At 43.4% G+C, this 13,630-nt stretch overlaps 1 protein-coding gene across 1 annotated transcript in view; it reads right to left on the bottom strand.

The window, feature by feature from the left end:
• The window catches only part of LOC126198590 (uncharacterized), a 294,161-nt gene extending 280,751 nt beyond the window's left edge, over positions 1 to 13,410 (bottom strand). The window contains exon 1 of the mRNA XM_049935039.1: positions 12,739 to 13,410. Within this exon, the coding sequence (XP_049790996.1) occupies positions 12,739 to 12,855 (117 nt within the window). The 5' untranslated portion in view covers positions 12,856 to 13,410. The remainder of the gene's footprint in view (positions 1 to 12,738) is intronic.
• Between the last annotated feature and the right edge of the window lie 220 nt (positions 13,411 to 13,630).

Below are 13,630 nucleotides of genomic sequence, written 5' to 3'. Positions count from 1 at the left end.
CCACCTGCGCTACTCGATGTGGACGCACATTGTAATCATTAAAAATGTAGTCAGGGCCGAAGGCACCTCTCAAAAATCTCTCGTGTCGGTAGGAGTACACTGTGACAATAACGTTGAGCGATGAATGTACCGTGTTCTGGAGGCCAGTACTCCCACGCAACATTATTCCTTCCCACACAATTGCAACGATAGTGGTCGTCGATGCTAGACGTACCCGCACGTCGAGATGAGGAACAGACTATTCGCCCGGCAACAATGCCGAACAAATGCGTTTTGATGGTCTCATTGGGTAATTCTTTCATTTACCTTTGCTACTACACTGTAGCAGTACTTTCTCTGTATGGTCATAGTTTCATCGTACTGTGTTGCTCGGCAGCGACACATCATGCGAGAGTTATTTTCGTCCTTGTTTTTTGCATACAAGAGTACTTGCACGCAACGGAGATGAGAAGACGAAAAAGTAATTGGAAAAATGATTTTATGAAAACGTGACGTGCTCAGGTAAATTATGTTTCTGTATACAGCTTGTGGTGCATTTAATTGTTATTGTAGGAAGTTGCAATACATCGTATAGCCATAATGACTGACTATGAGGAAAATATCTACGTACACTGAGTTTCCAAAGTATAAAAACGGTGGTGGATCAATAAACGGTACAGCTCTGAGTGTTTCAGATACATATGTTATTAAAAATAAAATAGCACGTAGCAGTGAGTAGGGATTGCTGGTTTGTTCCTAAGGAACCTTTTACAAAGCTACTTTCTCTTCTTAATCGACTGCTGGAGGCTAATATGTCTGCTGTAGCACATCTGGCGTGTTGGTTCAAATGGCTCTGAGCACTATGGGACTTAACTTCTGAGGTCATCAGCCCCCCTAGACTTAGAACTACTTAAACCTAACTAACCTAAGGACATCACACACATCCATGCCCGAGGCAGGATTCGAACCTGTGACTGTCGCGGTCCAGACTGTAGCGCCTAGAACCGCTCGGCCACTCCGGCCGGCAACAGGTTGCATTTAAGATAAATCATAATCACTTTGTTTTGCTGATGTCCTGAATTTTTCCACCGAAAATTACCAAATGAGTGCGTATTATTCGTGCGCTTAGTCTCACCTCTCTCTCACCTCTCACATGTGGCTGTATTTTATTTTATTTTAGATCGGCGCCTTCTTTGCATGGGTTACGCGAAATGTGTGTAGTGAAGTTTGGCACCTGAACGGTAAAAGTGGGTTCACGACGGACCGGCCTGGTTACACAAAATGGATGTATAAGGACGGAATTAGTACTAGTAATGATAACTTAATTTATTAGCGATCGAATTCATACTATATGTTCTTGACAAAGGTAGTATGATAAAATCCTCGCACTGCTAACGTATGATAAAAAAAATTATCGTCTACACATTTCACATCAACAACATTTGTTTGCTAGACATAATTTTAGGTTGGGAGATAAGCTCGTAGAGTTTCTGTTTTGCACCTTCGTATTTCGGTTGCAGTGGGTTTATTTATCGTTTGTCTTGTTTTACTGTAATTCAGTGTTTCTATATAACTTAACATACTGTCATTTTGTCATCTGGAAATAGTGAGTGGAGCTGTGTACCCAAGGAAAAGGAGTGCAGTTCGTAACTTTTCCGACATACTCTATGTGACCAAAAGTATCCGGATACCTGGCTGAAAATGACTTACAAGTTCGTGGCGCCCTCCATCGGTAATGCTGGAATTCAAAATAGTGTCGGCCCACCCATAGTCTTGATCACAGCTTCCACTCTCGCAGGCATACGTTCAATCAGGTGCTGGAATGTTTCTTGGGGAATGGCAGCCCATTCCTTACGGAGTCCTGCACTGAGGAGAGGTATCGATGTCGGTCGGTAAGGCCTGCCAAGAAGTCGACGTTCCAAAACATCGCAAAGGTGTTCTATAGGATTCAGGTCAGAATCTGTGGCTGTCGTGTAACCACTCCGCCACAGGCCGTGCATTATGAACAGGTGCTCGATCGTTTTGAAAGATGCAATCGCCATCCCCGAATTTCTCTTCAACAGTGGGAAGCAAGAACGTGCTTAAAACATCAATGAAGGACTGAGCTGTGATAGTGGCACGCAAAACAACAAGGGCTGCAAGCCCCCTCCATGAAAAACACGACCACACCATAACACCACCGCCTCAAAATTTTACTGTTGGCACTGCACACTCTGGTAGATGACGTTCACCGGGCATTCGCCTACCCACGTCCTGCCATCGGATCGCCACATTGTGTACCGTGATTCGTCACTCCACATAACGTTTGTCCACTGTTCAGTCGTACAATGTTAACACTCGTTACACCAAGCGAGGCGTCGTTTGGCATTTACCGACGTGATGTGTGGCTTTATAAGCATCCGCTCGACCATGAAATCCATGTTTTCTCACCTACCGCCTAACTGTCATAGTACTTACAGTGGATGATGTTGCAGTTTGGAATTCCTGTGTGATGGTCTGGTCTGCCTGTTACACATTACGAACCTCTTCAACTGTCGGCGGTCTCTGTCAGTCAATAGACGAGGTCAGCCTGTACGCTTTTGTGTTGTATGTTTCCCTCACGTTTCCACTTCACTATCACATCGGAAACAGTGGACCTAGAGATGTTTAGGAGTGTGGAAAACTTGCGTACAGACGTATGACACAAGTGACACACCATCTCCCGATTACATTCGAAGTCCGCGAGTTCCGCGGAGCGCCCCATTCTGCTCTTTCATGATGTCTAATGACTATTGAGGTCGCTCATATGGAGTACCTGGCAGTAGGAGGCAGCACAATGTACTTAATATGAAAAACGTATGTTTTGGGGGTGTCCGGATACTTTTGATCACATAGTGTAGCAAGTAGAAGTGGGTATGGATGCTGGTCTTTTCCTAAACGAAACTTTTGTACGAGCGACTTTCTCTCGTCAATCGACAGCTGACGGCTGGTATGTCTCTGCAACACCTCTGGAATATTATTCGTGCACTTAATCTCGCCTGCCATATGTGACTGTATTTTATTTTATTTTACATCTGTGATATCATTGCATGGGTTATGTGAAATTTGGGCAGTGCAGATTGGCACCTGAACGGTAAAAGTGAGTTCACTAGGGACCGACCCTGTTACACGAAGTCGATGCATAGTTAAGGAATTGGTACTAGTAATGATAATTTATTAGTGACCAAATTCATAGTATATGTTCTTGACAAAGGTAGTATGTCGATGTATAGTAAAGGAATTGGTACTAGTAATGATAATTTATCAGTGACCAAATTCATAGTACAAGTTCTTGACAAAGCTAGTATGTTAAAATCCTCACACTGCTGATATCTGAAAAAAAAAAAAGAAAGTTTCGTCTAGACATTTCACATCAGCAACGTTTGTTTGCTCGAGATACTCGTAATACTAGGTTGGGACGTAAGTTCGTAGTGTTTTTGTTTTTCATGTTCGTAATCCGGTTGCTGTGGATTCCTTTATGGACTTTCATTTTATATATGTAGGTCACCATTTTTATATGAGTTTACATACTGTCATTTTGTCATCTGGAAATAGTGAATGGCGCTATGGACGCTAGAAAATGGAGAGTCGTGGAGAAATCCTAACATTTCTGACATATTCTTCTGTTTTTAGTCTAACAGAGAGGTGACAGCAGCAGAGGCAGACAGAAACACTTGCACTGTGTATGGGGATAATGCTACAGGACAGAGCACTGAAAGGAAACAGTTTTCTCGTTTCAAGGAGGATATTTCTGACGTTACTGACTCTCTAAGTTCAGGAAGACTTTTGAGGTTTGATGAAGGTCGTTTAAACGCATTAATCGACAACGATCCATGTCAGTTTACAAAATAACTGGAAAATGTGATGAACTGTGATCAATTCACCGTTGTGCAGCACTCACATACAATGGGGAAAGTTCAAAAATCTGGTGCATGGGTACCGCATGCTTTAAGCCAAATTCACAAAAAATCATCAAGTGGCTATATGTGCATCTCTCCTTGCTCGTCATCATTTGGCTCGTCAACAAACCGACAATTTCTATACTGTATCATTACCGGTGACGATAAATGGTGTCTTTATGCTAACATAAGCGAAATGAAGGCATGACGGTGTTTCAACAAAGCAGCACCACCATTAACAAGACCTGCGTGCATCCACAAAAGATACTGTTAGGCATCTGAAGGAACCACAATGGTAGTGTAATATGAATTGCTTCCCCGAGGTGAAGCCATTGCTGCTGATATTTATTGTCAGCAACTGAGACGTCTTGCACATGCAGTCCAAGAACAACGACCACGAGGACTGCGTGGAATGTGATGCTGTTCCACCATAACGCACGCCCTATTCTCCTAGACTGACAAAATACACTATACAAGAGTTGCATTCCGCACCAACCTTATTCACATGATCTAGAGCCCTCACCTTGTCACCTTTTCCACACTCTGTCGAAAAAACTTCAAAGAAATTCAGTTCCAGATCCAAATGCGATCTGAACATGGCTGGAAAAGTTCTTCACCTCAAAACCACATGATTTCTACAGTCACAGAATCTAAAAGTTACCCCAGAGTTGGCACTCTGTTGTAAACAGTGAAGGAGAACGCATTATTGATCACTAAAGTCAGTGTTATGTGTGTCTGTTGTTTTTATTAAACTTATGAGAAACCAGTACGAACTTGTGCACCAACCGAATAAATTCAGTACATAAAGAGCGCGCAGAATATCGTGGCCGATAGATGTGTAGTGGCTGAGGGAGCATGGGGAGAGCATTACTGGTGGGGGTTGTGGGCGGGCCGTCAACGCGCTGTAGGGGAAATGCCGTGCGCTGGAGGGGAAGTGCCGCTCTAAATTGAAAGTTATGCTCTTATTTTTTGTAAATATTAAGTGGTGTACCTCCACGCCCACACTTGCATAGTGACCATTGAAAGAGAAAAATCTGTTTCTCCAAAATCGTTAGAAAAAGATTCCAAGGCTTGTGCCTCGATTCTGTCAGTGCAGCGCGTCGCCACCTTTGACAGCCATCCGAAAGAGTGCAGACAATGTCGGCTTCTCCTTCCAAACGAATGAATGAGCTCACCAAGCCCTTCGGACGAAAATTCGTCACTGCAGACCAGCAACTGCGGACAACCATACCAAACATTAGTTAGAAGACAGTAAATAAATAGCGCACTTTTATTCCAGCTGTTGAGTCCTGTTTTCTTGATAAGTGGTAAGCAACATCAAAAACGATGTATCTCGTTCGACAGATTTGACACATTCCCTGTCGAAACAATTAACAGTTATTACGACGACTGTTCAGAAAGTAAGGTCCGATCGATCGCGAAATGGAAACCACAGTGAAATAAATTTTTTTTTATCTGCAACAGTTAGCCATACCTTCCAGCTACCTCTCTAGTCACCGCTACAACTTAGGCATTTTTCGTGGAGTTGTACCAACTTTCCAGTACCCTCCTCACAGAAAGGAGCCGCCTGTGCGTTCTGCTAATTATCTACATTAGTCCACAGCTCATTGTCTGTGCCAAAATGTTGTCTTCGTAGCCAGCGGTTCATGTGAGTAAAGATGAAACTAAGAAGAAGCCAATTAAGGGCTTTATTGTGGGTGATCAAACACTTCCCATCGAAAACGTGGCAGGAACATCTTCATTTCCCCTGCAGAATGCGGCAGAGAATTGTATTGAAGAAGGAAAGGCGTGACATTTACGTTATGTGTGCTGCATTTGTTTCAGGCATTTCTAAGTGGTCACTTTGCACTCTGGACTGAAAAGAGCAACGTGAGTCTATCGACAGGCACACTTAAGACACTGCCTAACACATATGTGCAAAGTTCGATCTGATTTTCACAGTGGTTTCCATTTCGCGCCAAATCGGACCTTACTTTCCGAATACGCCTTGTATTAAAACGTTTTTCATCTGTTTACGTTCGTATTTAGACACAGTACAGGCTTTTCCTTTGTCCAGATACTGTTAAACGTAGGTACATTGTTGCTTTCAGATTTTTGGTCTCTCCCCCGGGATAAAATTGGTAGGAAAAGTATCAAGTCCTAACGCAAAGTTTTGTAACAAGGCTCTAAAACAAAAGATCAATAAAATAAAGATAATGAAGACACAAAATCCACTACTAAAACAGAGCAGTAAGAAAAGGTTTACTTTCGTTGTTAGCAGACGTCGATGCGGTCCCCTGTTGGTACTCACGAGAAGTCCTCAGCACATTCGGGATTCTAGAATGGCACGGTCAGATGATCACTGACGTCACTGCGTCTCTCGCGGCAGATTTACACGCAAGCACGTGACACGCACCCGCCACGAGTAGCCGATTTTGACCAGAAAATATCTCGTACACAATGGGCTTCAAGAAAAGAACATTAGTGATCAACGTCTCGTCGAATCGAGGTCGCAGCGTTTTAAGAACAGCGAGGGATATCGGCCGTGCCCTTGTAAAGGACCCATCCTGTAACTTGCGTGGAGCGGTCGGTCTAGGCAAATCACGAAAAACCTGAAACTGGATGACCAGATGTGGACTTGAACTGTCGTCCTCCCGAATGTGAATTCAGTGGGCTAATCACTGTGCCACCTCTCTCGGTGCGGACATACGGAGAGATCCTGGTCGAGAACTATGAAAAAATGGATTTTCTTTTACATAATTTGTATTTTTGAAGTATTTAGAGTATGACTGAATAAGTATTTTTTGATCGTGAAAGTGTTTTGGAAGTTACAGCGTGTTGAATGGAAACATGCGCCGACCGAAATGCTGGCAGCTGCAGGCGGTCGACGGATTAGTTCACGAAAAGATTCGACCAGTATACAAATTTCTGTCCAGTAAAGGTTTGCTTAGAAGATATACAGGTGCCAATACAGAAAACGGCAACGAGAGCTTCAATATGTGCGTTTGGAAATTGGTGTAGAAGTTTTTTCATTGCGGTGCAAAAACTGTTGAAATAGCATTATATATAGCTGCAGGTATATTCAACGAAGATTATTCATCTATTCTGAAAGAGTGAACATGTAAGAATCGTCATAGGATCAAGGACTGAAGCCACCATTTTTAATCTGTTATGAGAAAAGCAATGTTTTCATACATGAATGTAAAAGTAATTGCGTGGTAAAACACCCATTATAGTACAAACAAGTGTTCTATGAAAAAAAATTATAAAATTATTTCATTCCTTTGTGGCAGGGTGGTACAGCAACCAGTTTCGAACGCATTTTAGAATAGGAACAGTCTTGGCTTCGAAATTGTTTAATGTCAATGACGCGTTTCACCATTTTAGGGCAGCATCAGACTGTGTAAAAGTAGCTGGATATGAAACCCATGCGTCACAGAGGCATTTAAAATGGGAAATGGAGGCAACAGTAATTGGATAATGCCCCCGTAAAATCATTATGCTGCGGGAGGCTCATGCCGCCTTTACTTTTGTAAGCGTAGTCCTATTTTGTACTACTGTGACGGTGTTACCTGGTGTGTTCAAGGTTCACCTTGCACTTTATGTTTTTATACGATGGATGGATTATATGTCCATTTGTTGTTGCGTCCATTTTCCAATTTATAAGGCTATATGACGGATGGTTTTCATAGCCAGCTGCTTTTACACAACTGATGATGCCCCAAAAGGGTGAAACGCAACCGAGGCTGTATTTATTCTGAAAAAAGAAAAAAATTATAAACGTCGCCCATTCTTCGCAACTCTCTACCAGAACTTCCCCTTAAAGGTGGTCAAACATGTAACTGCAAGTATGACAAGTATGCATGCACAAGCATTTAGAGCGATCATGCACAAATAACCATCACTCCACACAGCGTGCTTCCACAGTCATTAAATTGTACTTCAAATTATTGGAGATTTTGAGTCGCCGATTTTCTTGTTTGGGCCATCTTCGCAGTCGTGAAAAGAAGCGAAGAAGTTTCTCTTACATTAAGTTATTGTGTGGGTTGAAGAGATATCGAAGATTAGTTTAAATAGTGCAGGGTCAATAGAGAAACATATTTTAACCTCCCGTCTCTTGTAACATCACAGATTAAAATCAGAACACAATTGTGAGAGAAACTATAACATCATACAGAAATATGAGAGCAATATTGTGATTTCTCGGATGTTGAAGGCGCTAAAAACATCGAATACATGCCTACACTCATCAGTAAGGGTTGTCTTATGAACGTTGTCTTATGAAACTCATCTTTCCTTGCTTCAGATTAAGAAATACTTTCACTTTTTTCCTTCCTTCAGCTGGTTCTGGGAGAATTTTCCTACCTGTAGCTCACTCTGGAAGAATTTATCTTCTTAATAACGTCATGTCCCTCTGTGACATGGTAAGTTGCTCTATATTTTGTAGAAAGTGTAACATATGCAACATTCCTCTTTTTCCTAGCCTGATATAATTCCTATGTAGGAAGGCTGGCTTTCATACAGTCAAATAAAATTTTCCAGTAACGCATAATCGATGTGCTTCACATTGGTCGAGACAGAACCACTAAGAATACTGAATCATAACTTACGTTAACTTGTACAACCACATACGCTGTGTGTAGACAAGCTCAAGGAAATACGAGACGTTGGTATGCTCCCACAAACTTGGGTAACTGAAAGTCGGTGAAGCTTCAGGCAGCTTGAACAGTCCAAATCACGTACGGTCATAAACGCTTGTACTAACTGCCTGACATGTTTGAAGTTTCGAGCGTGGCCACCTTAAAGACAAAACGCTCAACTATGGCGAACGAAACTTATTAATTTCCGGGGTAATATCACCGCGAACGAAGCAGACAACAAATACTCCGATAAAAAATGACTCTACGTCCACATTCATTCTCTGAAAACCACCGTTCAGTGTGTGGTAGTTGGTACTTCCCACTGTGGTAGTTATTAATCTTCCCCATTTCCATTCATGTACAGAGCGCGAGTAGAATGACTGATTAAACGTCTTTGCAATTGTTCTAATCTTGTCTTGGGATCCGTACAGGAGCTATGCGTAATGGCTTGTGGTATGTTTCACGGAAACCTTTCAGGGGATGCTTTGCGTCTATCTTCAAACGTCTACCATTATAGTTTTTCCAACATCTCCATGACGCTCTCCCATGGATCAAACAAATCTATGGCATTCTCCCTATCCTTCTTTGTATGTGCACTCTAACACACACACACACACACACACACACACACACACACACACACACACACACAAATACGCACCACGAAGGATTATCCGAGTAGGGTGGAAATAGATAGATATGATGGACATGTTCACAATAACAGATAAATTACAATTTCAGAAAAACTGGATGATTTCTTCAAGAGAAAAAGCTCCACAAACTGAGCAGGTCAATAATGCGTTTGTCCACCTCTGGCATTTATGCAAGCAGTTATACCGCTGGGGACTGATTGATTGTGTTGTTTTGTTGTCCTCCTAAGGGGTATTGATTGTCCAATTGGAGTGTTGGATCATCAAAATCCTGAGATGGTTGTACGGTCCTGCCCATAATGCTCGAAACGTTCTCCGTGAGAGATCCGGCGACCATTCTGATCAAGGCAAGGTTTGGCAAGCACGAAGAGTAGCATTAGAAACTCTCTCTCTATTGGGACGGGCATTATAGTGCTGAAACGTAAGCCCAGGCAAGCTTACCATGGACAGCAAAACGGTGCATAGACCATCGTCGAAGTACCGCTGTGCTGTAAGGGTGCCACGGATGACAACGAAAGAGGGTCCGTTACGAAATGAAATGGTCGTATGGCGGGCGACACCCAGGTTGGTATCACAATGCTGTCCAGAGCGTCTCCGCGTATGTCTTCGGCGTGGAGTCCCATTGACTCTAGTACAGTTGTCTTCAGTGATGAGTCCTGCTTCGGACTGAACCCCGATGAGCTGCGAATCATCATGGGTAGGGCCCTCCAACCACCTCGGTATTTTCCCGACGTATCGCACCAATTAGACAGAATATGGCACGGTATCCCTTAGTAGGACATAATAATGGCTCTGGGCACTATGGGACTTAACATCGGAGGTCATCAGTCCCCTAGAACTTAGAACTACTTAAACCTAACTAATCTAAGGACATCAAACACATCCATGCCCGAGGCAGGATTCGAACCTGCGACCGTAGCAGTCGCTTGGTTCGGGGCTGAAGCGCTTACAACCGCTCGGCCACCGCGACTGGCTTAGTAGGACATCCAGTAACCCTATCAATCAATGCTAAGGAGAATAAATGCTTGCATAAGGGCCAGATATGGACGAACGCGCTGTTGACCCTCTGAATATGTGAAGCTCTTTCTCTTGAAAAAAAAAAAAAAAAAAAATCAAATTTTTCTGAAACTGTAATCATTTTTTTGCTTGTACATGCAGATCACATCTATTGATTTCCGCCCCAAGCGGGTAATTCCTTCACCGTGCGTTGTCTCTTTTGTCTTAGAGTGTACGTTCAATAACTTTGCTAGCTCTCTTTGGTACTGGTTACATACACATGAGCAGTATTATAGGACACGTCACACTAGTGTTTTGTAAACAACATCCTTTGATTACACTTGAGACAGTATTCTACCAGAAGACTGCTCCCAGCTTTAGCTGCTGGTTGAGCCTATGTGATGGTTCCATTCGATATGCTCATAAATCGCAACAAGCAGGTACATGTATGGGATGATCGAGCGAAGAGGAAGCCCAAAAGGAAATGGGGTTGTCAAATGTCGTCTAGTGCTTGCTAAGACTTTTGAGAAACCAGATCGTTTCTTTAATTGTCTCAGTTACTCATGTCTAGAGGCGGTACACGCATTTCCTGCCACGATCTACGGTCTGGGAGAGGGACCGACGTGGGGATGGCAAAATGCCCTGCTTGGAGGTGTGTAGGAAATTACGCGCAATTTGGGTCGTCGCGCCCTGCTCTGCACACGTCGTTAGCGGACGATATTAGGCGGTGTGTGTGTGTGTGTGTGTGTGTGTGGCGATTAGGTGGGCGGCCTGAGTCAACAGCGTGGACCCCCGCGAGCCGCGCCAAGGCTGCGCAGCGCCTGCGATCAATGACTCCGACGGCGATTAAGATGGCAGCAGCCACGAGGCAGACTCCTTACCAGACGGACCGCCGCTGCGCTGCGGAAGCACGCGTAGGCCTGCATATCTCGGCTGACCAGTCCTCACCCATAGACTGATCGCTTCTGTCATTTGTTTTTCGTTGTCGCCTGGTGGTGCACTAATAGCTTCGTAAGCTTATTTCGCGAGTACGCTTCCTTCTTCTCTGCTGTGCGCTATACCCTTATGTCTGCTGCATTTTAACTGCTGCAGCCGCATTTCGGAAGACTAGTAATATTGTCCTTGCTGGGTTACACCGATGTGGGTGCTGCGCGAAGAGGGAACGGAGGAATTCTGGAGGGAATCCATTTCTTATATGGCCACGGGTGAAACAAGTCGTTCTGTACCGGTATGCAGCAAGGCTTGATAATCAATCAAAACGCTGCACATTCATTCTCTAGGACAGATCCTAGCCTCGTTACAATGACATTTCGCAAAAACAGTTTTTAGTGTATCAACTTTTAGACGCGCTAAGCAAATCCATCTAATCATAAACTGTCAATGTAATTATTCTTTTCATGAGCGAATATAAACTGTTTTCTTCTGCTGTACCATTTGTATTACTGTTATATCTACTAGTCGTATCCCATAGTAAAAGTGTTTTCATAACAAGTCTGTTCTTACGAAAACAATGATAAATATTTCTTAAAGGACTTGACTGCAGAAATTATTTCACAGTTGCAATTTCAGCCTTAAAGCCATAATTAACTGATAATTTTGCTTCACAAGATGTCAAACTTTAAAATCTTCCGACATGTTGTGAAGCAGAATTACTGCTTAGTAATGGATTTAAAGCTGGAATTGAAATTATGATTTCAATAATTTGTACATTCAACGGCAAATACGACGTCGTTTAAACAATTCTACATGACCGTGAACCTCAACCATGAGAAGTTACTTAACGGTAAATATGTACAACGCCTAGCTGGAAGTGGGGTGGCCCTGTCTTTCCAAGATAAGTAAATAACTGAAAATAAACATTTCTTCAGCTTCTTACAATGTACACAAGTAGATGTCGAATAAAAAATGAATAAGGTTTTCTTTTTCAGGTAGAGGCTTCTACTACAGAAACAACATAAATTAATTTTTTTTACATTTAAGTCTTTATGATTGTTCATTTTCTATATAAAAATATATAACTTTAACCAATAGCAAAATAAGAGGGGTGGGGAAAGATAGTTACTAAAATTAGAGGCAGTATGTTAATGGGCTGATTGGTAGCATTGAAATATATGTTGAATGCTTCAATAATAATGAACAGATAAAAGAAGCAGATGTACGTGTCCTACAAAAACAACTTGAGAAGGTCAACAGGCTAGAAAAAATGACTAAATAAATGTGCATCTGCAGCAGCTATGACAGTAACGATCGATTTGAAATAATGACGACCTTCAGTACATAAGATATATTCCTGTTACGGAGAAATTTTCGAGTTAACCGTCTTGATGGAACCGAATACTTGCCACCGATGGCTGCATGTTGTGCTGTAAGGCCAGAGGTACAGAAGTGTAACATTGTTGCAATCTCTCGTATATATATTTACAAATACGAAACTATTGAGAGTTGCAATAGCAATATTTCTTTTGCTTTACTGCTAGTCGATTACAGCGTTGTTTTGGCGAGTTTCAAGGTGCTGCTCTCCTCGGGAAGCCACACCCAGCACTAGAGCATGCGACTGGAAGAGGATGGGCGACTCACCTCTTTCAAGCATGTGGCCCTGCAGTGCGCAACGGTCAGCGGTGACCAGGAGGGATCATCAGCTCCACCACCAGCTGTCCCGCCAAGTTTCTTCGGCGGTGGGCCGCAGGACGTCATCCGCCAGAGCGAAATGGAACAGACCAGCAGTAACACCGGCGCACACGCCCCAGGAAACGGCATTGCTACCGTATTACTTTTCTCTTTTGACGACGGAACGGTTATCGGTGGAAGACCTGTATCGGCTACTTAAAAAATTAAAAACGCCGCAACAGCCGCCTGTTTGGACTCCACCCGCGGCACAGACATTTATTGTGGGAAGTCTACATTTAAGGCGAACTCAGTAAATAGTAGAATGCTTCGAGTACTATACCACAATGACCAGCAGGCATACTGAGAGGAAGAAAGACTTAATCAGCGCCGTAGGCCAAGGTAAGTAAATTTAAAATTGCTTTTAAAGGGTGAGGTCACCATCTTTTGATTTTTAAACGTGGACGTTAGAGAATCAGAACAAGACGAGTTTGTGTCAGGAACACTGGATGCTCAAACCGGAGAGGTACAGCTAGATTCACGGAGCGCTCGGAACTGATAAGGAAGTGGGTGAGACCCAGAAAACACGAAAACACTGCTGAGCCAAAAAAAAACTGCAGCGCCCGCGAAACACGCCTACCGCGGCTTCCGCGCGCACACTGCAGGGGCCAGCCCGGCTGGGCCGTGGCAGGGGCCGGCTCCCCCCTCCCTCCAGACAAGTCTCCCGTGACGTCACTCGTCACGTGACCTACCGCCAGCCGCGCGCCGGCAGGTTGTCAAGAGTTGGGTTTCGCAGCGGCGCGCGCGGCATCGACCTCGCTGTAATCGGCTGTTATGTCCGTCAGTGGAGACGAAGATGGATGCG

This window comes from Schistocerca nitens, chromosome 8 (assembly GCF_023898315.1).
Source record: "Schistocerca nitens isolate TAMUIC-IGC-003100 chromosome 8, iqSchNite1.1, whole genome shotgun sequence".
Taxonomy (NCBI): domain Eukaryota; kingdom Metazoa; phylum Arthropoda; class Insecta; order Orthoptera; family Acrididae; genus Schistocerca; species Schistocerca nitens.
This window is presented reverse-complemented; position numbering and strand designations above follow the sequence as displayed.